The following is a 26,945-nucleotide window of genomic DNA, read 5'->3' as shown; positions in this document are numbered from 1 at the left end:
GACTGCTTAAAGTCTCGTAATGGTAAGAAGCGTTGATAATAGAATGCTAAATCTGGACCACTACTATTTACCGACGTTTTATATCAACAGATCTATATAAAATAAATAGAAGGCGGTAAAATATAAATAAAACTGTACTGAACCTCGCGAGATCCGACGGGAAAGCGATTCCAGCTTCATCGGATCAGCGCTACTCCCCATTAAACCTTATAGCGGTAGTTCAAGCGTTCACCCCCACGGCCAAAGTTAAAACTTCCTATGGGATTATGAAACCAAAGCGGCCTGAGCTTGCATGAGCCGATATATCTTATTTTATCAAAACTCTTAGTTTGGACCACACCCGAGCCCCCCTATTGTCAGCAGTTGCTGATGGAGTGACGACGCCTTGAGATTAGATTAGCCCTCTCATGTTTATAAATTTGCTTGTGAATTTATTGATATAAGCCTAGGCTTTGTACCTATACTTCATCGTCTCTCATTCTAATTGTAGCTAGCTCATAGTCTATTCTTGCAGTTACGACCATGTCGGCAGCCTTAGAAATGGACAGTTGACTTCTATTTAGGGGTAGCAACTATCGCTGTAGTGGTGAGACATGAACGGAGTCTGGGGCGTGTAAAAGCGTTGGACCATAACTATCATCACTCTTCCTCCATATACGCATCTCAGATATTATGTCCTATCAGGATGATATTCCCAAGATGCCCAACATGTGGCTTTGAGCGCTTAAGATCGTGACTTTGGTATTGTATAGGCCGATTTTACAGGAATGATAATGAATGTGTTTATAGCTAAGGGCTATGAACTTATGTAATTCATAGGGGCACGACTATGACACGTAGTATGTCTAGTATACTTCCTTCGAGGGAGACAAGGAAAGAATGATTTCACCATGCCAGATATGAAAAGATATATATATATATATATATATATATATATATTCATAAACCTCCATATTACATGACATGTCTCTTCATCAGAGGCTACCAGCTAATCCAACTTTCCCACTCTACTCACTGTAGAACCATGTACCAGGGAGTCTCTAATATGAGGTAAACAGGCTAAATAATTATTTACTGTGCACACTCCCGTCGCCCACCAAGGTCCCGCTCAGTCAAACTCCACGCACAAACAATATTTACAAACGTAACGAAGCAAATTTTCACTACAAGACGCCCGGTTAGCTCAATCGGTAGAGCGTGAGACTCTTAATCTCAAGGTTGCGGGTAAGTTACTCTTCGACCATCGGGAGTCTTCACGATTATATACTAACATCGCCTCAAAGGTTCGACCCCCGCATCGGGCTCAATTCCTGATGTTTCCCTGTACTGGGAAAACCAACACATTTTTTAAAAAAATTTTTAAATTTTTTTACTTTCAATATTTTTACAGTAGCCTTGTAGTCTGCCTCAACATAAAATACAGATATATACCTTCGTACATGTCATATTTGATTAGTTACCTAGACAAACGTATCCATCAAGCCTAGTAAATATAGTCGAAGCCGAACCACTCGATCATTCACGATATCTGTTTATTTTAGTTTTAGTTTTACTCAAATAGTAATTATCGATCATTAAGTCGGCTGAATTAAGCGAGTGGTTTATGAAAAAGATTTTGGCACTAAAACAATACTACAATAGTTACCATGATACGTACATGTAGAAGCTGAAAAAGAAGAAAAAAAGAATATGCGGCCACTCCGGAGTCCACTTTATTAAGTTCACCTCGACACGGGACTGTTCACTCTTGAAGTTTGAAAGGGTACATACATGTACGTACTAGGCTAAGAGCCTCACAGCTATCCCGTTAGGGCAATTCTTCCAATTCTTAGTCCTGTACGACGAAGGGACCATCCCATTGGGAGAGCGTATGCAGCTAACGAGAAAACCGGTACTTTGGGGCTTGCGGGTTTACGTATAAGATTTTTAAGTTTTAGGGGTCCAACAATCCACAAATTAAAAACTTGCAACAAACCACCATTTTAAACCTCCAATTTCATATCGGCCCTTCAATAACGGCACCATAACCCAACCATGCTTCGCTGGTACGTAGGATGAATGTCACCTCGACATATACCTATATTAAACGCTTTTCTGCTGAGCCGGTATATATATGATGAATGTATTGAACAATTGCTGATCGAGATGGTTCCAGGTACCAACGAAAGCTCGCCTCGCGGCCGTTGTTGACGCAGAGCGTCACTACCGCTGTGCTATTCGCCGTCGGCGATATCACAGCGCAGCAGGCCGTCGAGAAGAAGGGGCTTGAAAAGCACGAGCTTGCCCGAACTGGTCGCATGTTTCTCTACGGTGGCGGTATGTTTCTATTCATAATCTATCCCGTGTCAAGATACTTTATTTTTTCTCCAAGATACAATAAAATTTGGTATCACATATATCTCACTGCTCACACTTCATTCTTCACCAACGCATCTTTTACCCCACATTACCCCCAACTGACCGCTTCCAATTCCCTCACATGTCCCCCCTTTTTTTATACGCTCCCCCCACAACGGCTATATTCCGTAGCGAGGAATAAAAAAAAAAGAGGCACGCTAGCAAAGAAAGGAAAAGAGCTTAAAATTAATCAAATGAAATGAAATGACATGGAAAACAAGGAATAAACTTAGACGCTAACTTCCCCTCTAGCCGTCTTCGGCCCCGCAGCCACGACCTGGTACGGGATCCTGCAGCGCTCGATCCAGCTGCGCAACAAGAAGGCCGAGATGGTCGCGCGCGTGGCCGCCGACCAGCTGATATTTGCGCCGACCTTCATCGGGATATTCTTGTCGAGCATGGCGGTTATGGAGGGCGGGTCCCCTAAGGAGAAGCTGGCCAAGAGCTACGCGCCTGCTCTCCAGACAAACTACCTCATCTGGCCCTTCGTCCAGATGGCTAACTTCACCTTCGTGCCCCTCGAGCACCGCGTCCTCGTTGTCAACCTCGTCAGCATCGGTTGGAACTGCTACCTTAGCATGATCAACAGCCAGAAATGAGCGAGCCTGCGACCGGGTCGTTGACTTTCCTTTAGCTTGGGGAGGCTTTGGACTTGGGACCATGGACCGTGACGAGGCGACGTAATGGTGGTACTACCGTAGGACTAGCTTTGGAGCCGAGGGCTTGTAATGTCTCTCGGGATTTAAAAAGGTCCAGGGAAACTACGGCGATGGACTAGGCGTTTGTGGTCGGGCATTCGTACTGCCGGTCTATATAATAGTCTCCTGCATGTTGTCGTCGGCAGACTTCTTTTTCAAGCATGGGATCCACGGTATTACTATAGCATAGAATGGTGTTGGCCTAGAGCAGGGGATTGTTCCTATCGGGCAAATTTTACGTGGAACCGGTTTCTGTTCTCATCGGAGGACAATACTCGAAGAAAATTGGACTTGAAAGATATAATACTAGGTTTCCAATAGGTATATACTTTGAATGATATAGTGACACACTACCGGCGCCCTTGAGCCAACCGGATCCAATCCCCCTCCTCTGCCTATCGTTCTGGGTATCCAAGCGATTGTGTTCGTACAGAATTAGCATTACTTCATAATATGCGTCGAGATCGTGCGGCGGCCCCGCTAAGTACCGTAATCCTCCCAGCTAGCTGTTAAACTACCGGTCATGAGAAAAGGAACTCCTTCAAAACGGGTGATCCGGAAAACTCCGGATTCAATAGTATACAACTATATATCGTGATGTTAACACTCATTTCCCCAGTAATTGTTAGTTGATAATGGGAATTGTCCTACTTTAGGAAATACTGCAGACCCGCTCGCCGTCTCTCTAAAAACCTAGGCCGGAACTTCGATATCATGCTCTTGGGCGGTAGCTCAGGCACCGCAGCCTCGAAATTCGGAAACGTGCGGACTAGTCGCCATCGGAAGTCGTCGAACTCTGAATATCGCTTTCGGATGTTCATATAGCTTCCCTACAATTTACATATCAAAATATTAGCCCTGTTTTCCCACCATTTCCCTTTTTTATTTTTTATTTATTTTTCTCTTCGGGAATAACTCACGCTCAGCGTCTCGACTCTGATATTCCACACTACGAATGCGCCTATGTTGGTCGTGCTGCCGTTCACGACGACGTAGTCCGTTATCTCGACGCTCCGGGCCCAGCACGCATTGCCCCGGTCGTCGAGGCTGCTGCTTTCGTTGTCGCGTAGGGTGATGCCGCCGGTTGGGAGGGATTCGACGGACGCGGAGGACAATCCCCTCGCGTTGCTTGCGTGGTGAGAGTGGGTGTTTATCCAGTATGGCGGGGATGTTACGGGCGAGATCACAGGCGCGTCTTCCTCTGCTCGGCTGTCTGGCGACGATATATCCGTGGAAGATTCCGGCGGTGGCGGCGCATTGGATGCGTTGGAGTCGGTCTCGGTATCCGTCTCGGTTGTGGGAGGGGAGGGAGGCGGATTCGGGCGTAGTGTTGCTTGCGACAGGTTCTTGTGTATGATTTCGGTCGCGGCACCGCTGGCGCTCGGGGGTTGGGTCTCTACGATGGACGCCATTTGTTTGTGCGCGGGCGCGCGGGCGCAATGATAGCTGCGGGCTGGGGAGAGGAGAGGGTATCGGAGTGCGCGATTGCAATTGTAGAGTCGCGAATCAAGGGAGGATATATTATATTGTAATGCCGATCTGTTATAAGATCGAGCTTAATATATAGAGTGAGTGCGACGATAGATAGGTACCAATTGACGAAGGAATAAGTACCAGGTCAAAGACCAACAGGAGGACTAAAGTCTTTGAAGGGTTAAGGTTGCGCTAGGTTGAGAGTTGAAAATTCAATTCGATTAAACATGAAGTCGTACCCCTGCATTTGCTCATTACGGTGCCGCCGTTCAATTGGTGTTGCAGGGATCTATTGACGTGGGGGAGAGGAAACAGCCCACGTCAACGTTTCGGGGCTCGGCACTGACGATTATCAGGGGTTATGCTTATCGATTATCTATTTAGTGCTAGTTATGAGACTTCATTCTTATCGGTTGATACCGATACCAACTCAAGAATGCCATTCCGTCTTTTTCATAGTTTATATTTTTTATAATATGAGTTAGAGGCATTCCAAGCCTAGCTTTAGAGTTATAAAGTGGTAAACAACATATAGATTATATCCTCCAACTCTACTAAATCATAACTTCAATTGTGTCTCCTCAATGCTTAAGCTGTAAATATATTTGCATACCTGTTAGAAAGTTCTATGTTAACCGCCAGTTGAAGTGGTCTTCATGATTTAACTATAACATGAACTCTCTATGAAGCTTTCGTAGGTTTCAACTGACCTCCATGTTGATCGTACCTATTATAACAGAGAGGAATGCTATACCGTCACTACGCCACAATGATGAGACTTGTCATAAAATACTCAAATGTTCGTGAGTTCATATACCTCATGTGGGGTTAAAGGCAAGTATATCGTGAGTAATTTGTGATCCATCGGGTTTCTTATAAAGAAAGCTTCAAGGTGAGTGGCATGAATGGTTCTTGATAACTAGATTAGCAATTGATATCTATCATATCTGTGTCTATGTTGCTAAACCAGTTGAATCAAATATGTTTCTGAAATTAGGACCTGGGTTCATTGGAGATATCTTAAATGTACTGTCGATGAACAATATGGGCATCATTAGCTATCGACACTTGGCAATAACTATGTTAGTTGCATAGTAAACGACCTTGTTATCTAAGCTATCGGAGTCCATACTGAACTCCGACTGACTCTCAAGAGTAAGAAACACGCATCAACAGGTAGATAGTCTTTTATTATAAAAAGTACATAACTGGTGGGTGACATGCAACGAAGTGAATTAAAAATGATACCTTACTTGGATCTCTAAATAAGGGATGCGGTCTACCATGCGATATATCCCGTGTGTCTGGCTAACCCATATCCTCCGCCAAGGCGAGGATATGCTGCATGGGTTAACGCATAGGCAGATAGGTTAGGTCTCATAGCGGATACTCGTTGGAGTGAAGTAAAAGAGGCGGTAAACAATGTCCCATCAGAAAACTGTAGATCTATGAGGATGTTTATCCCTGAGATAGTAGAGGTACGGAGATCCCGTCGTGGACCACCGGGAATGTCTGATTGCGGATGAAGTTGTAATTCCGCCGTAAGGTCGGTATCATTCCGGGGTACTGTGTGTATTAGTATCTATATACACGTTGTACATCTGTCTTTGTCTTTGCATTGCGCCGAATCGTGCTGTGTGACATTTATCTTATTTTGTTTAACCTTTCTCTCCGTTTATATCTCCGATCTGAAACAGACTTCATGACGCGGAGGTCAAATTGCCGAGGAACAAAGAATCTGAGCGGACAGGTGGATGTATTCAAGTTGGTGGTTACGGGGTTAATCTATTGAGGAGACACTTACATATGTACGATTAACTATATTGATGAAGAAATAATAAATGCGCACTGTATATGTTGTATCATTCGAGTTAAGAAAATCAATCTACTAGAGACCTACCTAATATAGATCTGATGCGTTGCAGCGGCAGCGGGCATGGGAATGAATGCGTATGTATTAGAAATGCTAGAGGTTGGGATTTATCAGGCATCGTTGATCAGCATCGGTGGGTAATGCGGGGATTCCGGTCACTTGTTTGGGAATATAACGAACGATCACGGATGGGGAGTAAGTTAAGAAATAATACCAGGTAGTTATGTCTTATAATTGTTGTTAGTTGCGGGGCTACACGAAGAGCATACCTTTAGCTGCTTATTTTTATATGAGGCAGGCTTTGGAATTCGTATGTATTTTTAGCAAATGATCGTGATGTGAGGGCTAAAGAGTCATTTACATTAGGTACATAGTCGGAGTTGGGATCGTCAAGCAAGTCAGCCTCTAATCCAAAATTGACCTACGACACTCGAACACAATATCAACAGAATGGAGCCGAAGGTAGCGGAATGGCTTCGTATGTAAAGAGCATGCATGAGTAGAGTCCCGTCTCACCACACCATCATCCTCCTCTAGTTAAGCGAACCTGAAAATACGGGACAAATCGCATGCAACAGAACGCTTCGGATTCTGCAGTCCAACCTCTTCTACCTGCAATACGAGGATTGACGCCTCTACTAGCAGAGCCGATGGTACGGCAAAACGAGGGCAAACGAGGGCAAACGAGGGCAATGGCAAAAGTCGCTTTCCCTAAACGGCATCTGACTCCTTTCTAGTCCAATGAGAATGTCCACAAGACCCCCCGAGAAGCTAAGACTCCCCATATTATACCTTAAAAGCCGTGATATGGTTCCGTTAGGTAGGTTCTTGCATACATTAGGTACATAACATACACTTACACATACCTGTTTGTCTATCTACCTACCTAATGTATCTATAGGTTCGTACGGCGATAATTAAGTTACGGTCAATATTGGATGACGCTCCAACCTTAAGGGTATCGAACGATGAATGCAGATGATCAGCAGCGCAGGCTTTTTTTTCTTCTCCTATAACCCGTACATAAAGTACAATACAGTATTATACATACCTCATTACATATCATATATATGGTTATAAATAAGCTAGACTCTTTCGATACCTTATTTTCCGAAAGTAAAGCGTGGTGTAAGCCAACCGTTTTTTTGGCAGGTGAGCCGAAAGGGACCCTTCTGAGGCTCTGAAACTAGACGGGGGGGTTTGTTAGCTGTGAGCTGGGGGGAAGGGTTCGCCGGTGCAACCTGCCCGGACGGTTGCAGGGAAGCAGGACGGCGCATTGAATTTTGAATTAACCAGATGGCGTTTTTTTGTGAGAGATCGCCCGCTCGAGACCCTGAACTTGAAAGATCACGAAGCCAACACCTTGGTTTGTTCGCTATTTAGTTACTTGTATTTAGTCCGTACTTGTATTAGTCTATTCTACCCACGTGAGATTTGAAGCTTGGAAATGCTCGTCGTCGAATCTAAGCCAAGGTTTTTCAAGGTCACCGTTAGGGTTTTTCAAGGAAGTGGCCTCGTAATGTAAAAGACGAAATCGATGACAACACGACGGGTATAATGTATTCCGTCTGGAACTATCGTGATTTTTGTTTTACCGGCGTCACTGTGGTGCAATTCGCCTACTTGCGCATGTTAGACAGTATAAATAATAGAACATATAAGTCGATAGCTACCCATGATCCCTGTCTAGTAGATAGCGAACAGCCAGTAATAAGAGCTTTAGGTGCTTGGGGTCTTGGAGATAGCGCTGAGACCACCACCCGGACAGGGAATACCTCCTTTTATTTTCCATGTTTTTTTTTGGTCATGTACCCCGTACAGTATAATATCTTATAATACTTGCGAGCGCCGAGAACAAGAACCCCGGTCTCCCCATCTTATCTTGGAGAGCTCCCAGAACTTCTCTTTCTTTGAGAACATTCCTCTCGTTCCCCCTTCGTATCCTAGACACCGTTCCTCTCGTTTTTAAACTCGGTCGGTCGTCAGTCAATCGTTATTTCTAATATTCTTTTTTTGCATTTAATACACTAATTCTTTCCGCTGTACATTGCCTTTAATACTACACAGTCGTTCTAATTAGAGAGAAGAGAAACGAGTAATATCAACTGTCACAACCGTCCTCGTCCTACCGTAACACCTAATTCGACCATCACAATGTCTTCGTTAAGGAACATCTTGGCTGCGACCCTTCTCTTGGTCTCATCGGTTCAGGCCGATTATGTCATCGACCCCAGCAGTGTGTCGTTGACTATCAGAAGTACGTCCTACAATACCTGCCCTGGGCACGTTCCGATCTAGTGATTCTAACATGATCTACAGCGAGCTGGTGCCAGTCCGAGAAGAGTACCTGCCCTATAATCTGCTCACAAACGCCGCCGGGAACCACCTTGGTCAACGACTGTGATCCGGTAAGTTTTAGAACAGACCCGGACGGTTAACCGTTTTATATTAATATTTTCCCTGTAGAAAGCTTTGACCTACGGCTGTGTGTGCGGAGACAATAAGCAACCGAACGTGTCCGAGTACTCGCTTACTCTGCCGTACTTCGTCTGCCAGGAATGGGGTGACCAGTGCGTCAAGAAGTGTGGACAGGACAACAACTGTTCCAGGGCGTGCCGAGAGGACCACCCATGCGGTGCACAGAACCCGACGAGGTCCAACGCCACAACATCAAGCGCGGGCCCCACTGCCACAGCCAGCGGTACCGATTCTGACGACCCTAATACTGTTTACACCGGTCTGGCCGGCAGCAACGAGGGTGGGGGTAGCGACGGCAATGCGGCTTTCCGAGTAGGTGCTAATGATGGCCTATTCGGGTTTGCCATTATTGCCGCCAGTGTAAGCCTTGGTGTCTTCCTGCTGTAAGGAATGAAGAACGGGGGAACGCTTTCAGCCTTTGAAAAGCAGCATCTCGAAAGGGCTTCAATCATATGCCGCGTCTAATAACTGTTAAAGCTATCCCGTTATGACAGAACATACCTCCGAAAACGCGTGAGCGCATTCTTCGTCTCATACCTGAGAGCGGTGACTTAAGTCATCTAGTCAGAGCGGTTGCATCTGATACCTACCGCATACTGATATAATATTGTGTTTAGGAGCATGGGGGGTTGAAGCTTGGAAAACCTTGCATTTTTTTGATTATGGAAGCGTAGATGGGATATTTGGACATACTCTTATGCTATACATAGCAGTCTACTTAAACAAAACGACATCCCGCCGAGGGACAATAGAGCATACAAGGCTCAAAACTAATAATTAAATGCATGAGGCCTGATCTCTATATTAGGCCTTCACTTACACGATACTCGTTTCTCTATTAGTTGATCTGATGCGTGACGTTAGTCTTATGTTGAGTCCCATCATGACATAGTTGGGGGCGATTTGAGTTGACATATCTTGGATAACACTCTCACATGTCAACGCATTTAATCAAGCTTAATAATCTGATGGGCCAGTAATAATTATCATATTCTTTTAAACATACCTATGGGATTTGTTCCTGAATATTGAATGGATTGACTAACAACTTAGGCTTTATTCAATGGAATCTGCTAAAAAGTAAGGTGAAAAAATAAAAATAAAATAGGGGCATCGCAAAAACTTTGCGATTTAATTCGTCTTGGTTTGATTCGTGTAACCCACGTTCTTGGATATGACACCCTATTTGCATGTGGGACTCGTTATGTAAGACGAAAATCATCTCGGCCCCACCATAGTGCATATAGAGGTAACGGCATAAGTACATCCGAATGTAAATTATTCTTCCACTTCTGCACGTTGAAAGCTGCCAACTTATACAACACACCGACTTGCCGACCTACAACCTACAGACCTACAAACCTTCGTGACACATTCGTTCTCCTCTGTATTTCTTCTCTGTGACTCGTCTTTAATACATATATCCCATGGAGTTGATTAATATCTACTTAACCTGGGAATAATCATTCCTTTCTGTTACCAAGTTCGTCTAAAAAACTTGCAACCAATAATTTGACTGTCGCGGACAAAGTTTCGAGGTGTCACGGTATTTTCACTTCGTTAGGTACCTCTCCTACAGTTCTACAGCCTCCGAGCTGATCGCAAATCGTCCTGCAGCTATCGAGTAAGCAGAGAAGTCCTGCGCGCCACCATGGCCCCGAATAATAGCAGTACGTACAACCTTGGCGTCCTCTCCCATCCTTGGCGATTCCTCATGTCTGACATGAAATCCTTGTATAGAAACAGCCGTCGCCGAGTGCATCTCGGACGACGCTCTCATTCATCTCAAGTCCTACAAGTACTCGGCCGTCGACAAGTCGCCCATCTCCAATTATATCCTCCGTCCCTACGTACGTACCGAACTCCTATTCCCGCCTTGACACCGAATAGTACTAAGAGTTGGATTAGTGGAATGCTTTCGTTGAGCTTCTGCCGTTATGGCTGGCACCCAACATGGTGACCCTGATAGGGTTCATGTTCATTCTAGTTAACATCGCCCTACTAGTTATAGTTATGCCAGATCTGGTGGGACCGGTACGTAGTATTGCGATTCTGCACAATGTCGATCGCCCTTTGACTAATAACATCTACTTCAGGGTCCGTCATGGCTCTACTTTAGCTTCGCCTTCGGCCTCTTCATGTATCAGACCATGGACAACATCGACGGGAAGCAGGCGCGCCGAACCGGCACATCGAGTGGCCTGGGAGAACTGTTCGACCACGGCATCGACTCCTTAAACTGCACTCTTGGTAGCTTACTAGAGACGGGCGCAATGGCGCTGGGAACTTCGAAATCGGGCGTCTTTACCGCCCTGTGTCCCTGCCTGCCTATGTTCTTCTCGACCTGGGAGACGTATCACACTCACACGCTGTACTTGGGTTATTTCAATGGCCCCACCGAGGGCCTCCTAATCGCGTGTAGTCTAATGGCGATTTCAGGCATCTACGGACCTGGCATCTGGACGGAGCCTATCGTTAATATTGTAGGACAGAAGTACCTTTTCGGGTTTGACGAAATCGTCGCGGATCATTCGATTCGTGATATCTGGATCCTCGTGATCGTGGCTTCACTCGTATTGGGTCACATGCCGTTTTGCGTTCTCAACGTCGTTAAGGCAAGACGACGGGATAATCTCCCAGTCCTACCGGTATTCCTCGAGTGGATCCCCATGGCCGTGTATACCTTCTCGATCGGCGCATGGCTATACTCGCCGCACTCGACACTTATGCGCGAGAACCACCTGGTGCTCTTCTGCCTGACCATGTCGCTCGTGTTCGGGCGTATGACGACCAAGATGATCCTCGCTCACCTTACCCGTCAACCGTTTCCGTACTGGACCGTGATGCTGGCGCCATTGGTGGGCGGCGCCTTCCTAGGAAACCTCCCGCGGTTCGGTCTTGCACCTATCTCCGCCGACCTCGAGCACTACTACCTGTGGGCTTATTTCGTGTTTGCATTCATCGTATACTTCCGTTGGGCGTACCTGGTCACGAACAGTATATGCAACTTCCTTGGCATCAACTGCCTCACCATCCCTCATGAGAAGCAGCTTGAGAACAAGCGGAAACAAGAGCTTCTAGCGAACGGCGCGGCTAACGGGAAAAAGTCACAGTAGATGCGTCGGTTCGCTCGGTTGCGCGTATGCGGTAGGGAGATATGGAGTTGGGGATATAGTGGGTACGACGTACGATTCTGGAAAGATGCCCCCTTTTATCACAGGGATCGGCGCTGGCTTCTACGCGGAAGCTAGCCTCTCTCCGCTCTTACATTACTTTGTTGTAATATACTAGAAAAAGAAACAGGACTATGTAGATAGGCAGGCATGGCTTCACTCGGCGCACCGGACACCGCGGCTTCGTAGCTACGCGAAGCCTGGGTTGGGGAGAACAGAGGATAGGGGAAGGGGAAGGGGAAGGGGAAGGGAGTCTGGTTGAGATAGAAGCCGGGGCTAGACCGTGTACATGTACGGACGATAGAATCATTCTCTCGGCCTCACGCTCAACAGCGGGCTGGGATTGGGTACGATGCCTCTCGGATTACTAGGAGAGGGCTCGGTAATTAATGGTGATTGCATTTGCATTGCGGTGGTGGAATGTTTTGAATAGAGGTGGGATAGTAATGAGGGAGTGAAATGAAATGAATTAAAAAAGAAAGCCCTTCCTTCTATATCTAGGCAGTGAGGGATTATTATCTGTACTACTGTGATACTCACTTGTTTGCTATATCTACAGCTTAGTTTAAGTTGATTGTGCCTAACAATGAGATAGGGGATGGAAGATGAGTTGAGAGGTAAGAGTAAGACAGCGCTTGACCTAGACATAAAATATGTGTTTTATGTCTTGTTAAACATCCTTTTTTTGATCTATCGTAATTTTAACAGTTCCTTGTATTTCGCGCGTCGACGCCATAAATACATTTATCATCAAATCGCGATCGCGCGCGTTCCAGGCCACGCGAGTCAGAAAACCGGTTCATCCCTTCATATCCTTCTTGACATGGTAACCCACTACCGATAACGACATGTAGCCAGCTACTACGTAGGTCCCGCTCACCTCTCCCCGGCCAGCCGGCGGCGCCGCACCTCACCTAGGGCCTTGGAGCCGCTGAAGAAGATGCTGACGGAAGCGAGGCCGATGAAAGGTAGAGTCTGGAATAGGTTCCACGTAGAATAGTACAGGAAGAAGACAAGCTCTATGGCGGCGATAGATCCTAGGAAAGTGCCGTGCGCAACGGGGGCGGCGCTCAGGGCTGTGGGTAGATGCGAGAGGTTGCCGCCGGTGATACCCCACTGTGTTCCGTGTTAGCAAACTCCTATGTATGCCGTTATACTAGGGGATGGATCGTGAACGATATAACAAAAAGGAAGGAAGAGGGGGAGGGTCAATACGTACGGTAGTAAGTAGAAGCGGGACGGTGGCCAAAACGGCGAAAACAAAAATGATGGAGATGAGCTTAGGCGGGCTCTTGGGGTCGTCGCGGAAGATATGGTGGATCTCGTCGAGCTTGCCGTAGCGCAGCGGCTTCTCGTAGACGAGGGGCTTGGCGGCCGGGTCGCGCACGATATCCACGTCGAAGACGTCTTTGACGAGGCCGGCGGAGGAGCCGAATGAGGCGATGACTAGGGATGCTTTGAGGGGGGCCGTTGCGATGGCGAGTTGGAGGGGGAGGTCGCTGTGTTTCTGGAGAGGTGGGTGGTGTTAGTTAGAATATAGTGGAAGTAGTAGAGTGGTAGGTAGATAGAGGATAGACGATGGAGGAGGAGGAGGAGGAGGAGGAGGAGGGGATTAGAACGCACGATTTCAACGGTCGCCTTGCCATTGTCTTTCACCGTCAACGGGAACGGGGCCTCGAGCCCGGAGCTCGGCTCGCGGAGCACGAGGAATGCCTGGTGAGGACGCTTGCCCTTGCCGTTCTCCTTGGCTGTTAAGATAATCTTCAAGCTGTCGGAGCTATCGAACACGACGGGAGTTGGGAGGACAGGTGTCTTGTCGTTGAACCTAATAAACACATTGAATTGTTAATTAGCCTTCCAATCCAATACAATGTACCCAAATAATAGTTCATCTCCAACATACTGTCTAATATCCGGCTCCTTGGTCCCGGTCTTCTTGGCCGTCACAGTGAGCTTCGCATCGTCGAAGCCCCAGGACGAAGAAGCTGCTTGAGCGGCGCCGGCAGCTAAGAGCAGGAGGGGCGCTGCGAACGAGTGTAGGAATCGCATTGTTCGGCTTGCCTGGGCTGGGCTGGGCTATGCTGTCTTGAGTGTGGTGGTGGTGAAGGTAAAGGTGGTGGTGGTAGTGGTGTAATGGCAGCTTCGGAGGAGTTGTTCAATGTTGCAACAGCTACCCACTAAGTGACTTGCTAAGTGACTTGCTGGAGCTTCAATTGAACACAATATCCGTTCCACTCTTTTTTTTCTAGCGACAGTTCGCTACTATCGATGTGGCTGACGTGGTTTCTGTTTATCGATAAGAATATGTCCTGGATGGTGATACAGTGTTAAGGCTTATACAATTCACACGGTCTTTGTAGAAGATAGGTTCATTAATACACCCCTTTTTAATTCTGTATTTTATTCTCTACTATGTAGTAGACACATCATTCTAGCAAATATCATAAAGCATATCAAGTTTATAATTCCGATCTGCTCCTAATAGCTTGCTCCTTCTCCCCCGAAGACGGTTTGCTTATAAAAGCATCTAGCTCCATCCACTCTGCCGTAAACGCAGTAACTATCTTTGCCCAGTCGTCCAAAGAGTCTATATCTAGATGCTCGCCGTCATCATCCATAGTATGCCACGTATCCGGGAATGGCGAAGGAATAATGTGCAGCACATCGACTCCTCGCACCATAAAAGGAACGTGGTCATCCCCGATGTATGCTTTGGTGAACTGCGATGCTTGCTTATCTGAGTCCGGCAAGAATGGATTTTTCGGTTTAGTCTTTAGAAGACCTAGTTTCCGCATTCTCTCTTCTATCTTGGACATGCCTTGGTAAGCCCAATGTGTCGATTGGAAGTACGAGGGGACATGAGGGTCTGCTGCTCCGAGAAGATCAATGAGTAAAAACAGATTGATCGAATCAAGACGGGTTCGATATGCCGAGCTACTTGAGTGAAACTCAGAGTCCCAGCTTTCCGCAAGTGCTCGAGCACCATAAAGGGAGTCTGTGTCAGTCCAGCTGACCCAAGCTTCTTCTCCATCCAGGAGTAGAATCTGAACGCCCTTTTCTTCCTCTAGGCCCAAACCGGCATCGCCAGATTCCTCCATAGCTTCCCACTTCTTCGTTAGAGCTTCATCGATACTTCGTGCCACGTGCATTAACACGGCGCAGGGAGCGGCGCTGTCCGTAGCTCCGATGAATCCCTCTGGGCGGTAGAGACTATCATAGTGCGCAACCAGCGTCAAGCGACCAACATCTCCGGCTTGCGTCCAGGGCGGATCGCGGGTGATGATGAGATTCTTAAACGGAATGTCCGTGCTACCTGTAGCTGGGGTCTTTGCCGTCGAGTTGTGCCAGTCGATATTCCATTTTGGAAGTTGGTGAGAGAAAAAGTCTACAAAGTGATGCTGTACGGCAATAGAGCCCGGGGTGCCAGGTACCCGAGGTATCAATATAGGCGATAAGAGAGATCCGGTCTTGATGTCGAAGTCGTGAGCGCCGCTAGGAATATAGCGAAGTGTATCATTCGACAGTTCTTCATACGCAAAAACGTGAGCCGAGAGAAGGAACACAAGCAATGCAATAGTCCCGATACGAGCCCATTGAAGGGAATCTTTTATATAACCCATCGAGACTTGCAGTAATACACCCAGCCTCGTCCCACCGACATTAAAACACCAAAACACATTACGACCGCGAAGTTGACGTGGCAGGGTTTAGAAAGTGGACAGTGTGTTATAATAATTGGAAATTGGCCAAGAGGTACCTAAGTATTTCGTAGCTTTTTCTTTCCGGCTGTGGATAAAACTTCCGAGTACCTGCGCTAGTAGCGATCTGTTAGACGCGATAGGCGCTACTTGCAGGGACAGCCCATGTATGTACTACCTAGGTTATCTTAATATGTACCTCCTAAAGGACTTACATGCTGCCGCTCAACTATAAATTTCCTAAAGACTTTGTGCTATATTTAAGTATTAAAGAGGCTTCGAATCCCCTAGATATATGAATATCTTTTAAATCTCGTCTATGCTTACCTCTTAGAGGTGAAAATGCTTTGCTTAAAGGGCATAATTAGTATAAGCATTCAATGTTGACTTCCATGAGAACCACATGCATCAAGTTTATCTTCCGAAATACAAACAACCTTACCTTATCCTCCAACCAATCGGAAAATTGTTTAATTGTTAGAACAAGATCATTAAGTGTATAGTTTAGAAGGCATTGCTCCGTGGCTTTACATATCTCATTTTATACATTCCTAAAAAATACTCTTAGCTAGCTATCCTTTATGATTCCCTACAGAACAACCAATCTACCAACAGCTTCCTCCCCAAAATCACCCATCTCCTTTAAAGCAGCATCTACAGATGATAAGGCGGTCCAGAGCCCTCAACCGTAGCATAAACAGCCTCAATAGCATCCGCAAGCTCAGCAGGAAGCGGTCCGGCCTCAAGCGCATCAAGCGTCTTTTTCAACTGATCTAAATTCGAAGCAGCGAAGATGACGCCGTCGCCATACTTTCCGTCCAGCACACTGTGGAACGTCGTCCACCGCAGCGCAGCCGCGTGTCCGCTGATCCCGTATTTCTCTGCGGCCGCTCGGACCACGTCGACGGATGCCTGCACCGGGGGCTGCCCGTATACGGTGCTGTATAGTCGTCCGATTTGGTTCTGGGGTAGATAGTGTTAGGTAGAATGATCGGGGTGTTGCTAGCTAGCTAGCTAGCTAGATGCTAAGGGCACTTACGTCGTCTTTCCACCGCGATGAGATGGCGGATTTTCCGGCGTTGCCGGTGAAAATACCGCCTGCGGCAGGACTAATCCCAAGCATCAGCTAAGTTGAAGACAGAACAGTTGAGATTTCTGATATTTGTTTACCTGTAGGCAAAAAAGGAGATGTTGTGTTTACGCAAAAGCGGGAACAGCGCCTTCTCGCCTCCCCTGACCAGCGCGTTGTAATGCCCCTGGTACAAGCTCGGCTTCGCATAGCCCTTCTCCTCGGCGACGTCGATGAACTTCTGCACCTCGTCCTCGGTGTAGTTGGACAGTCCGAATCGCTTGTACTTGCCCTGCCTGACGCCTTCGTTGATCGCCTTCGCCGCGTCCTCGATGGACGTCTGGCGGTCGGGCACGTGCAGGTACATAGTCTCCACGCTGGGGGTCTTGAGGTCCTCGAGGGATATCTTGATGCTCTGCTCGATCTTCGCGGGCTCGTGGGACCCGGGAAGCCCGTCCTTGACCTTGGTGTGGATGACGAATCGCGACGCGGCCCCGGCTCGCCCGAGGCGCTCCTCGGAGCCGGCGTAGTTGCGCGCGGTGTCGAGGTCCCTGTAGCCCCGGTTGTAGAATGCGTCTAAGAGAGCTTGAACTTCTTCTGGGCTGTCGAAATGAGCAATTCCGGGGCTGTTGACCTTGCTGCCCACCTGTAGTCATGTTGTTAGTAATAATTGCTCGTAGGCGATAAGACGTACGTACCATGTGGGTGCCGAGAATGATCTTTACAGGTACTGAGGGAGCCATATTGATTAAAGCAAAGCTGTTTAAAAGACTTGGATGCAGATAAGTTTATTTTGATATGATATGGAATGAGATGTGCTTTATAGAATTGTGTGGCGGCCCATCGACTTTATAACATAGGCGGCCTCTACATCCTCCAATGTCTCACGTCGAGTATTATACCTCGTTTTAGTTTAATCATCCATGAGGCTTGCTTTGAAATCACTCTAAATATTCCCAAGCGTTTTTTTCTCGGAGCTACTCATATTGGGAAACTCCCCCTAGTGACGTGATCGACTGATTGATTGGACATTCCGCTATAATTCCGCAACTTTTCCGCAAATTGGCCGCATCTTGTCCGCTATGACTAAAGGGATTAAGGCGCATCTTGAATCAAAGCGACACACGCCTTTTCACGAATATGACCGGACGAATATTTACACCGAATTAAAATAAGATTTTATATGTAGCAAGCGATTGTTGTCAGGTTGAGGATTCTAACGACTTGGTGTTTCTGTCTTGTTGAGATTTTCTTGGCTTACAAGATAACCCAATTAGAGATTATTGAAATGAAAGCCAGTGAGTATAATATGCTATTATTATAAATCCTTAAGATATTTTGGTATTGTTGAGTAATATTTTGATTAAGTCGGTGAAGGGAATTCATAAAGCCCCTTTTCGCAGGTTGAGGCCAACCATGGTTTAACTCTGGGGCGTTGCTTAGTATGAGAAGGCTAACTTGAGAATCGATTTAAGGTGAAGTATTGGTTATTTTGAATTTCAATGTCTTAGAGTAAGCCAGCTTGTAGATCACATAAAAAGAAAACAGGATTTATAATGAGTATTTAAAACCATCGGCATGATTTGAATAGTTAGTAATGTTATAGGATATACTATACTCCAATTGCCTTATTACTCTTGTCAATCCAGCATTTCATCTTATCCGTGCCGACTACACACGTCCAAATCACCTTTACCAAATCATCAAACTCATCAGCGTTATACTGAGAGATAAGCGGCCCAGGCTGCAGAGACGGCACCAGAAGCGGCTCTTCCGCCGAAGACAACTCAACCCATTTCACCGCAGAGTCCGCTTCCCACAGCCCGCGACGAGCCGTAAACATAACAGCGCCGGTACAGTTAGCCCACCCCTTAGTCAAGACTTCGTATATATTGGAGATAGTATCGATGATAAGCTGCGAGCGCCGTACACTTTCGATCAAAATCCACAGCTGCCACATCTTCGAGGACGCGTCGTATTCTCTGTCAAACTTACTTACGGTCCACTGAGGCGGGAGATTGTCCTGGGCGAAAATATCTTCTCCTCTGTATCGCTTCGCCGCCTCGCACATCTGGGTCACCCATTGCCGCAGCGTTGGCTGCTGCTTCTCGGCGTGCGCGCGCGAGCGCACCGAGCCGTCGAATAGTAGTATGTATTGGTAGACGAACAGGGCATGGATACGTGCCAGTTGGGCCCGTAAGCCTTGCGAGCCACCGGCAGCACATGGACCTTGGCTTGCGAGTGCGGCCGAGCGCCACTCGGCAATCTGTAATATCGTCTCCCTCATCACTGGTGTGCGACTAACATACGTCGCAAGCGTCGTAAATGCGTCCTGAAGACACATAGGCATGCCCCTATCATACAACCGCCGATGAATAAAGCTATTATAGCCGTTCCGGACCCAGAAATGCAGCATTTCTTCTACCGCGTGGATGAAGGGCTCTAACTCGAGATTGGCAGACGTGGACGGTTGTTTTTGCCCGTGCTGCATGATCCACGTCTCGTCTCCGAGAAACCAGGGACATGGCGTGCTGGAGATATCGTCGCTTTCAAGTGCGAGTCTTTGGGTTGGCTGGTTGGCTATATGCGCCGGTGGGGATGGGATGTATGGCATTATTACGTCCGACAGGGAGACGTCCAGGTCGGCGGCTTCCATAACACCCCAGTCCCCGAAATCGAGACCGCTGCCCGGAACATCGGCGTCGGCGTCGGCATGGTTCTGAATTGTGGGAAGCTCCTCAGGCTGATTAACACGCGCAATCGGATTTCTCCGTCGCCTTTTAGGTTGCGGGTAAACGCAGTCCACGTCTCTGTCTAGACACCGCTGGCACTCGGGGAGCTGCTTATCGCATCTGCGCTTAGAGTCCGCACAGGCGATGCAGGCTTTCTGGCGGGGAATTGCGGGCATTCTGCGGAAGACCAAACACTCGAATATTTTGGGACACTCGGTGTAAGTCTCGATGGGATGCTACTTTTCGGCCGATAGAGGGTTATGAATTATGTATGTACATAGGTGCTAGTCCCCCTTTTCGAAAGTGCTTACAAATACATACGATAGTCCTGAGGTTCAGGGGAGCCTGGGAGCTGAATCGATGTGGGGTAATAATACGTATGATATCTGCACCATTAATGTTGATTATAATTTATATTCTGATACGAAGTATGGTATTACATATGACACCATAATCCAACCCACTAGCAATCGAGAAAATATTGCCATTAATAACACCAAAATACACGGACTAATATGACACGGCATAGGTCCTATCTAGGGGACTGGCCAAACAAGTAGAGCTAACAATCCGCACACCATGCCATCCAGCAACAACATAAACATATCATGCAATCCAGTGCATCGCAGTCGTCTTCGTCGTCGTCGTCATGCTTTCGCTTCCGCTTGCATGAACGTTTGCTTGAAGTGCTGGGCGGCTGAGGGACGGCAGACGATTGAGAAGGCAACAGCGGTTTCTCATCTTTAACTTCGGATTTCTCCTGGGGTTTGCCGCAAGGGCGGCTAAGGCAGCAACCCATGAGTGCTCTGCTCCAGTCTTGTTGTTGCGGATGGTACATAAGATGAAGTTAGCAACGAGGGTATGCTTGCGTAGACCCCTAGACTGCTGATGGGTAAGAAAAGGGATGGGCCTTTTTGGGAGGGTTAGGTTGTGTGCGAGTAGCAGTTAGGGGAGATAGGTTGGCTATGATGGAGAAGATAGGATTAAAAAACGAGAAAATCTGATTTTAAATAAAGCCTTTTATCGTATCTTTTTGCTAAGCAGATCCGGGGGTCTAATTCGAGTGTTTTAGGTGCTCAGAAGGTAAGTGACTATGGAGTTGGATCATGATAGTCACAACCTTAGCCTTAGGTATACCGGACTCCTTATTGATTGTATCATGACTATTGATGAGACATCTATGATAAGTAATGTGTCTAGTATGTATACCTGTCGAACCTAGTGACTGGTTTCTATAACTTGCGTTCGGATCCCTCGTGGAACAACGAAGTTATTTCTCTGGTTGAAGCATACTAACTTGAATTACTCGACATTGCTGAATACCTGTCATAAGGTAAAATAGTCAGTTTCTTATATTTCAACTTACAAGAGTTAATTTATATTAATACGACGTGGATAGATTTGTATCTAACCCATAATAAAGTTGTTCGACAACTCACAGATTTTACCCTTATCGAGTTTTAGATGCTGCAGGATATTCCACCGGATAGCCGCCAGGCTATTGACCTTAACTATTCCTTCAACTTCTCTTTAAATTGATTTACTATTGTTATTGGTTGAGTATAATGTCGGTCATGTGACTGAGCCCAGCATGTTGGGTGCCTGATTACCTACCTGATATACAGGAAACTATACACAGGTCTGCACTTGATGGAAAGAGATTTAATTTAATGGATAGACTTTAGTGGATATAATAAGAGCTTATATTCAATTATGTGAATGATTTCTATAGTCTTAATCACTCCCTTTATCAACTATAGCCTGCTGAGTCACTTGTCTGCCTAGTCAGACACAAACAGGGGGTCTGGTGACATGCAAGGCGTACTGTCCAGATCAGCTGCCACGAAGAGAGGCTGGATGAAATATAATTATATATTTACTCTCTTTTCTCATTCTTCTTCCTTTAGTATCGTAACCTATAACTTAGCTCCCCGACCCCATAAGCACCAACCCCAACCGACGAATCCAACAAGAAAACAACCCATCCCTTTCCTAGCAATATTAGAGACCACACAACACAAGCATTCCATCGCGGATATCCTACCAAAACCGGGGTAGAAAGGTACCATGGGCAATTGCATGAGCTCCCCGGCACCAAGCCATAGCCCATACCACAGAAGCGGAGCTAGATCCGGTCATAGATCTGGCCATCGGCATACTGCTGGCTACTCGTCAGGCCATTCGTCCCGACGAAGACCAAGAGCCGATGTCCGGATAGGCGAGAGAGATGTCGTAATTGAGACGTGGGGGGACTTTGACTGAAGGGATGTGGCTTGGCGGTAAAGCAGGAGCGGATACACGCGGTGCGTCTGAAGAATAGGGATTTACCACATACATCAAGAGCAAGCCGTCGTAGAGCCTTACTGTTCGCTTCTACGAGGCTATGTCTTCATAATTATTAATAAATATCACTTCCCCGAAATTTAGTTTTGACAAGTGATTTGAATTCTTCATTTCATTTCTCTTGATAGACTTTATGTGCATGGCTATGATTTCCGTGTTAATGATACATCTTGTGTGAAGAGTGAATCAAATTTGACGAAGACACGATAAGTTACAATAATAGATATGTTGCTATCGACGGAATACAACATAGACGATCTACCTTTTAGGGGGCCTTGCGACTACTTAATGTTGCATGATGGTATATACACGAAACTTGTGTCGCGATTGTGAGAACCGATGATCAATTAATTATTTCAATATTATATATTTAAATACAGTTAGCTATTGATATTTCGTACTATTTCATAATATAGACCCCTGACATAAATCTGTTGACTTGCCCCGAGAACTTGACGGTCTCGGGTAAATGAATCGCTTTTAGCTAGTAGTAAGGGAAAACCGAACCTAGTAACCCAGGCATCTAGATTTAAGAATGCGGGAGACAACATGGAAAAAAATATAGGTCGGGATAGCCCTGACAAGTTTTAGCCGGATCTCTACGGAACTATTGTGGATTGGCCTCGGGAATGTCAACACACATCCATGGTAACAAGGGTAGACATGTTTAGAACAGTAGCCTTAGCGCGCTCTTACACGCGCACAAAAATTAAAAGAAAAAAAAAAATAGAAAGGTTGATTTTTCTCAAATTAATGAGAAGCATCAGGAATTGAGCCCGATGCGGGGGTCGAACCTATCGAAGTGGGTTAGTATGAGGATGACCATCCTAAGAATTTTTTATATTTAGACTTACCCGCAACCTTGAGATTTCTTTTTTCTCTCGTTTTCACGAGAATCTTAAGAGTCTCACGCTCTACCGATTGAGCTAACCGGGCGGACTTTGGTGAAAATTTGTTTGGTTAGGTGGGAAGATATTCAAAGGCGCAAACATGGGTGGATAACCAATGTTATCATATCATATGTATAGATCGCTAGTATTCATAACATAGGTTTCTCTAAGAACCTGGGCGAATTAAGGTGTTTCCGATCATCCAGCTAGACGCTACTCTTCAACTTTCTTCCAGTTGACTGTTCGCACTCTGGGTACAGTCTAGTCACATCTCGGACTGATACTCATGGTGTACAATCTACTGTCGGAATTTTAGAGATGAGGTATAGCTCGTTAATATGATATCCGGGGGTCCTACTAGCCCGAGCAAGACACGGAAGCCACGCTCGGCTACCGATCGGCATATGATTAGCCGGTAGGTATGTGGGTCAAGTCGGAAGGGGTGCCGAAGATATTCGGGGACAACTTATGTAGTTGGAAAGTATGACCGGAATTCGACACCTTAATACAATCAATTTCAACAGGAAAAGCAAGCACTCGAGTATCAAGAACATTATCATACTAAGATCATACGAGAAAATATCTTTTCATTCTCGTAGCAGTAAAGCCCAATAAGGGTATGGCTCTATGTCTTACGTATGATAAAACCTTTGTTATCACACGTACTAACTATGACTAAAGCGAGCCTCTGATGAATTCAATAACTTCTATATTTCGTAACCATGTGTGTGTCTGTGTGTGTGCTGCCCGCTTGCTTATAACGCCAGAATAATCTCAAGCCAAAGTTCAAATATGTCCCTGGCCCTCGAACCGCAATATTTGCCTCTATTACTCCGTCTAATCGCGTTGATATCTCAATAAAAAGAAAGGGAAAAAAAAATCTAAAAAAGGGGATTGAAGAATATGACAAAGGAAAAACATAAAGTATTTAGTGGTGAGTGTGGGTGTTAGACGTCAAAGCACCTGATTTGTCTACGAAGCATGCTGATAATAGCATTATTCGTATCTTAAACAATCACGGCGCCACAAAGCTCAACGCGAAAAAGCAGACATGCTCCGAATCTCAGCGTCCTCCTCTTCGTACTCGGCAAGCTTCTTCCCCGGCAACCGAATAGCCCTGTCCAGCGCGACGGGCAAACCTCTGTGCCGACCTCTTAGCATGACCAAGATCATGATGATCTTGCTTCCCGTGTGCATGCCTCCGCTCAAGCTGTAGCTCTGGTCGGGCAGGCCGATGCTGATGCCGATATTCGTGTAGCCCGAGACGATCTCGAACAGGATGTTGAAGACGCTGTATGAAACCGGGTCGGTGAGCGAGTGGCTCGTCTCGATGAGCGTGATGAGGAAGAGCATCAGCGCGATCCACCACACGTCGTGGCTGAGCTGGCCGCGCACCTGCTGCGAGACTAGGCTGGGCGGTCCGGTGGGCGGGTGGTTGTGCAGAGAGTGCACCGAGGCTCGCCCGAAGTCCATGGTTTTGGCCCGGCTGAGCGGCTTGATCGCTGGTGCGGGCGCGGATGCGGAGACGCCGACGCCTTGGAAAGCCGTCATACGACGCTGGAGCTGGCGGCCTACGAACGCTGTGCCACGTCGACCGGCGGAATAGAGCATCTTGATGGATTTAGTAGTCGGGGCTCGCGAGACTGCGTCCCAGTTCTTGTTGTTTGTCGTGACTGGCTGGAGTCCGGCCTCATCTAGGATGTTGGCAGCATCTTCCTCGACGATACTGCTGCTTGCGGAGTGGAGTTGTTCTTCTTCCGGTTGGTCGCCCTCGTAGATACCTAATGATCGCTCCTCGTAGACGTTGGAGTTTCGCATGGTGATGATGTGAGGATAGGCCGCTGTATAGTACACGACGAGCCAAAGTACTAGAATGTCGAAGTACATGGCTGAAGGTGATACTATGGCATATCCTCCTGAAGGAATTGCTGTTCAATTTGTTAGCTCGAGATCTTATCTAAATCATCAAGTATTATTATCATAAGGGAGGGTCACTTACAGAATCCCTGGAAGAGCGCGTCAAAAATACGCTGGCCGATGGGAATAGCATCCATAGTCGGGTTTCCAATGCTAAGAAGCAGAATCAAGACCCAATCCACAATCACAAACGCTCCAAACGTAGCCGCAAACATCCAAGTATCCTTGGCCGGAAACAAACTCGTATACACGCGACGAGGGAACTTCAGGATAAAATCGAAACCCTCTTTCCAGACGCCGTACTCCCTATCTTTAGAAAGAAGATTCAGGAGAGTCGACATGCTCCATATTATAAACCGCATGAAAACCGGGAAAGCTGCGGGGCCCGCGAGCGATAATAGCGTGACGACTACGAGCAGGAAATACGAAGACTGGAAGGGTAAGAAACCCGCGTCCAGGAGGGTGAAGCCGGCGTTGTTGTACGAGGATATGGCCAGGAAGATGCCTGCCCACCACGGATTCTGGGTATTGACGGCGGCGGTGTCAGCTGCGTAGACAGACATCCAGGCGCCGAGAGCGATGGCGCCGAAGAATTGGCAGAGCACGAAGTAGACGATGACGAAGAAGGACAGGAACTTGAGAGAGCGGTACTCGACGCCGCCGAGGTACTCTCGTTGATCTTCAGATAAATTGAAGAACTGCCCGTTCCTCCCGATATTGCGCTTCTGCTCGGTTAGAAACGTCTGCACGTTGAACCCATCGAACCCCGTCCTCGATTCCGCCGTCGTAGATCGCCGTCTCGTCGCTCCGCTCTGATGAGATTGCGTCTGGTAGATGGAGTGCGCGGTTGTCGCCGAGTGGCCCTCGAGGGATTTGCCCTCTTGGACGGGTTCTAGGAAACCAACATGATGCTGACCCCTTGCATTTTCAACGTCGATTTCCGGAATAGTTCCCTCCTCGGCAGAAAGCGCCCTTCTAGTTGACGAAGACAGGTTTCTCACATGGCCAGTAGGCCGGGCCTTCTCTCCCGCGCGGCCCTTTCCAAACGACGACATAACCTGCAGCCCAAACATAGCCCCCGTCATGCCGACAATAGCGCCCGTTCCCGATACCTTCTTCTTCCTCTTCTCGCGCTCCATCTTGACGATATCCTCGAACCGCTTCTCGAAGATATGTTTCCGGAACGCGATCGTAACGTACGAGATCAACACCTGGCTCCCAATCATCATCAGCACGCACAGCTCGACCTGCTGAAACGTCGTCAACTGGCTGACGTTGACGGTGTTGAGCCCGGACGCAGTCAGCGCCGACATGACCATGAACATGCTATCCCACCACCCGACGCTGTACTTCGGGGCCGAGGCGCCCCAGAAGATGAGCGTGGCCACGAGCGTGGTGCCGATGAAGTACGCATAGTGCAGCGTGATGTAGTTGACCGGAGGCAGATACGGTTTTATAGCGTATGCCGCGTTGGTCAAGGTGTCATGAAGTTTAGGATGTTTGTCGCCGAAATCCTCCCACCACTGAATCCCCATCGCAGGTATGGCTGATTTCTGGACCCTTAAAACAAGAACGTCTTGAAATTTCGGTCCAGCCGCGACGGCGATTTATAAAAAATAAGAAGGGAATTATTTAATGAACGAATGAATGAATAAATAAATGAATGAATGAATAAGTGAATAATAAGTGAATGAACAGAAGTGGGTTTACTTTTTTTTTTCTGTGACTCGTCCGGAAGTTTGGTTACCTCTTGTTTTTTTCTGTCCAACGAAGCACGGTTTATGTGCTGCCCAAAACACAGATAAGATCACCGGGGTTTGCAGATATGCCCACCCTGTAGGATTCCGTATGTCCAGTTTTCCGAAATGGCATCTTACATATGTATCTATTAATCATGCCACCTAGTCAAAGAATCATTAGTTTCTTTCTTTTAAAACAATTGCTTATATGTATAGGTAGCTTAACTAACAAAGTTATTCTCTTAATTCTAGCATAGTTGTATGTATAGTTAAGCCAAGTAGATTCATCCTACTACTCCTATTCCAAGAACCACATGCAAAACATCAAACAGATTTTCAGACCCTAGCAGCCCTGCTGGCTTGGTAATGCTTGATGATCCTAACCGACAAGGGGTTGCATTGCGCTATGCTCGTGGCAGCGTGGCAGCGCGTGGCAAAGCATTAAACGCGGAAGATTAAACACTA

At 46.9% G+C, this 26,945-nt stretch overlaps 9 protein-coding genes across 9 annotated transcripts; 3 read left to right on the top strand and 6 right to left on the bottom strand.

Moving 5' to 3' along the window:
• Positions 1-2,034: 2,034 nt before the first annotated feature.
• Positions 2,035-2,996, top strand: GL218_06250 (Protein sym1; the record flags this gene model as incomplete). Its single annotated transcript, XM_033582955.1, has 3 exons — positions 2,035-2,045; positions 2,156-2,316; positions 2,650-2,996. 3 exons carry the CDS (start codon positions 2,035-2,037, stop codon positions 2,994-2,996), a joined length of 519 nt encoding a protein of 172 aa, XP_033434143.1.
• A 620-nt stretch (positions 2,997-3,616) lies between these two features.
• GL218_06249 (PX domain-containing protein YPT35) lies at positions 3,617-4,507 on the bottom strand (the record flags this gene model as incomplete). The annotated part of the gene is made up of 3 exons (XM_033582954.1): positions 3,617-3,680; positions 3,747-3,925; positions 4,016-4,507. The coding sequence occupies 3 exons, from the start codon at positions 4,505-4,507 to the stop codon at positions 3,617-3,619; spliced, it is 735 nt and encodes a 244-aa protein (XP_033433923.1).
• Positions 4,508-8,595: 4,088 nt separating this feature from the next.
• On the top strand, positions 8,596-9,306 carry GL218_06248 (putative cdp-alcohol phosphatidyltransferase protein; the record flags this gene model as incomplete). Its single annotated transcript, XM_033582953.1, has 3 exons — positions 8,596-8,698; positions 8,761-8,849; positions 8,908-9,306. The coding sequence occupies 3 exons, from the start codon at positions 8,596-8,598 to the stop codon at positions 9,304-9,306; spliced, it is 591 nt and encodes a 196-aa protein (XP_033433922.1).
• Positions 9,307-10,570: 1,264 nt separating this feature from the next.
• Positions 10,571-12,035, top strand: GL218_06247 (putative CDP-alcohol phosphatidyltransferase class-I family protein C22A12.10; the record flags this gene model as incomplete). Its single annotated transcript, XM_033582952.1, has 4 exons — positions 10,571-10,589; positions 10,660-10,769; positions 10,828-10,953; positions 11,016-12,035. 4 exons carry the CDS (start codon positions 10,571-10,573, stop codon positions 12,033-12,035), a joined length of 1,275 nt encoding a protein of 424 aa, XP_033433927.1.
• Positions 12,036-12,968: 933 nt separating this feature from the next.
• GL218_06246 (Dolichyl-diphosphooligosaccharide-protein glycosyltransferase subunit SWP1) lies at positions 12,969-14,141 on the bottom strand (the record flags this gene model as incomplete). Its single annotated transcript, XM_033582951.1, has 4 exons — positions 12,969-13,208; positions 13,312-13,599; positions 13,716-13,917; positions 13,996-14,141. 4 exons carry the CDS (start codon positions 14,139-14,141, stop codon positions 12,969-12,971), a joined length of 876 nt encoding a protein of 291 aa, XP_033433926.1.
• Positions 14,142-14,551: 410 nt separating this feature from the next.
• GL218_06245 (Glutaminyl-peptide cyclotransferase) lies at positions 14,552-15,712 on the bottom strand (the record flags this gene model as incomplete). Its single annotated transcript, XM_033582950.1, has 1 exon — positions 14,552-15,712. One exon carries the CDS (start codon positions 15,710-15,712, stop codon positions 14,552-14,554), a length of 1,161 nt encoding a protein of 386 aa, XP_033433925.1.
• Positions 15,713-16,444: 732 nt separating this feature from the next.
• Positions 16,445-17,602, bottom strand: GL218_06244 (Aflatoxin B1 aldehyde reductase member 4; the record flags this gene model as incomplete). Its single annotated transcript, XM_033582949.1, has 4 exons — positions 16,445-16,753; positions 16,830-16,899; positions 16,961-17,505; positions 17,558-17,602. 4 exons carry the CDS (start codon positions 17,600-17,602, stop codon positions 16,445-16,447), a joined length of 969 nt encoding a protein of 322 aa, XP_033433924.1.
• An 869-nt stretch (positions 17,603-18,471) lies between these two features.
• Positions 18,472-19,767, bottom strand: GL218_06243 (putative aldo keto protein; the record flags this gene model as incomplete). Its single annotated transcript, XM_033582948.1, has 1 exon — positions 18,472-19,767. One exon carries the CDS (start codon positions 19,765-19,767, stop codon positions 18,472-18,474), a length of 1,296 nt encoding a protein of 431 aa, XP_033433931.1.
• Positions 19,768-23,856: 4,089 nt separating this feature from the next.
• On the bottom strand, positions 23,857-26,276 carry GL218_06242 (Potassium transport protein 1; the record flags this gene model as incomplete). Its single annotated transcript, XM_033582947.1, has 2 exons — positions 23,857-24,752; positions 24,824-26,276. 2 exons carry the CDS (start codon positions 26,274-26,276, stop codon positions 23,857-23,859), a joined length of 2,349 nt encoding a protein of 782 aa, XP_033433930.1.
• Positions 26,277-26,945: the final 669 nt, after the last annotated feature.

This window comes from Daldinia childiae, assembly GCF_008694065.1.
Source record: "Daldinia childiae strain JS-1345 chromosome Unknown Scaffold6, whole genome shotgun sequence".
Taxonomy (NCBI): domain Eukaryota; kingdom Fungi; phylum Ascomycota; class Sordariomycetes; order Xylariales; family Hypoxylaceae; genus Daldinia; species Daldinia childiae.
This window is presented reverse-complemented; position numbering and strand designations above follow the sequence as displayed.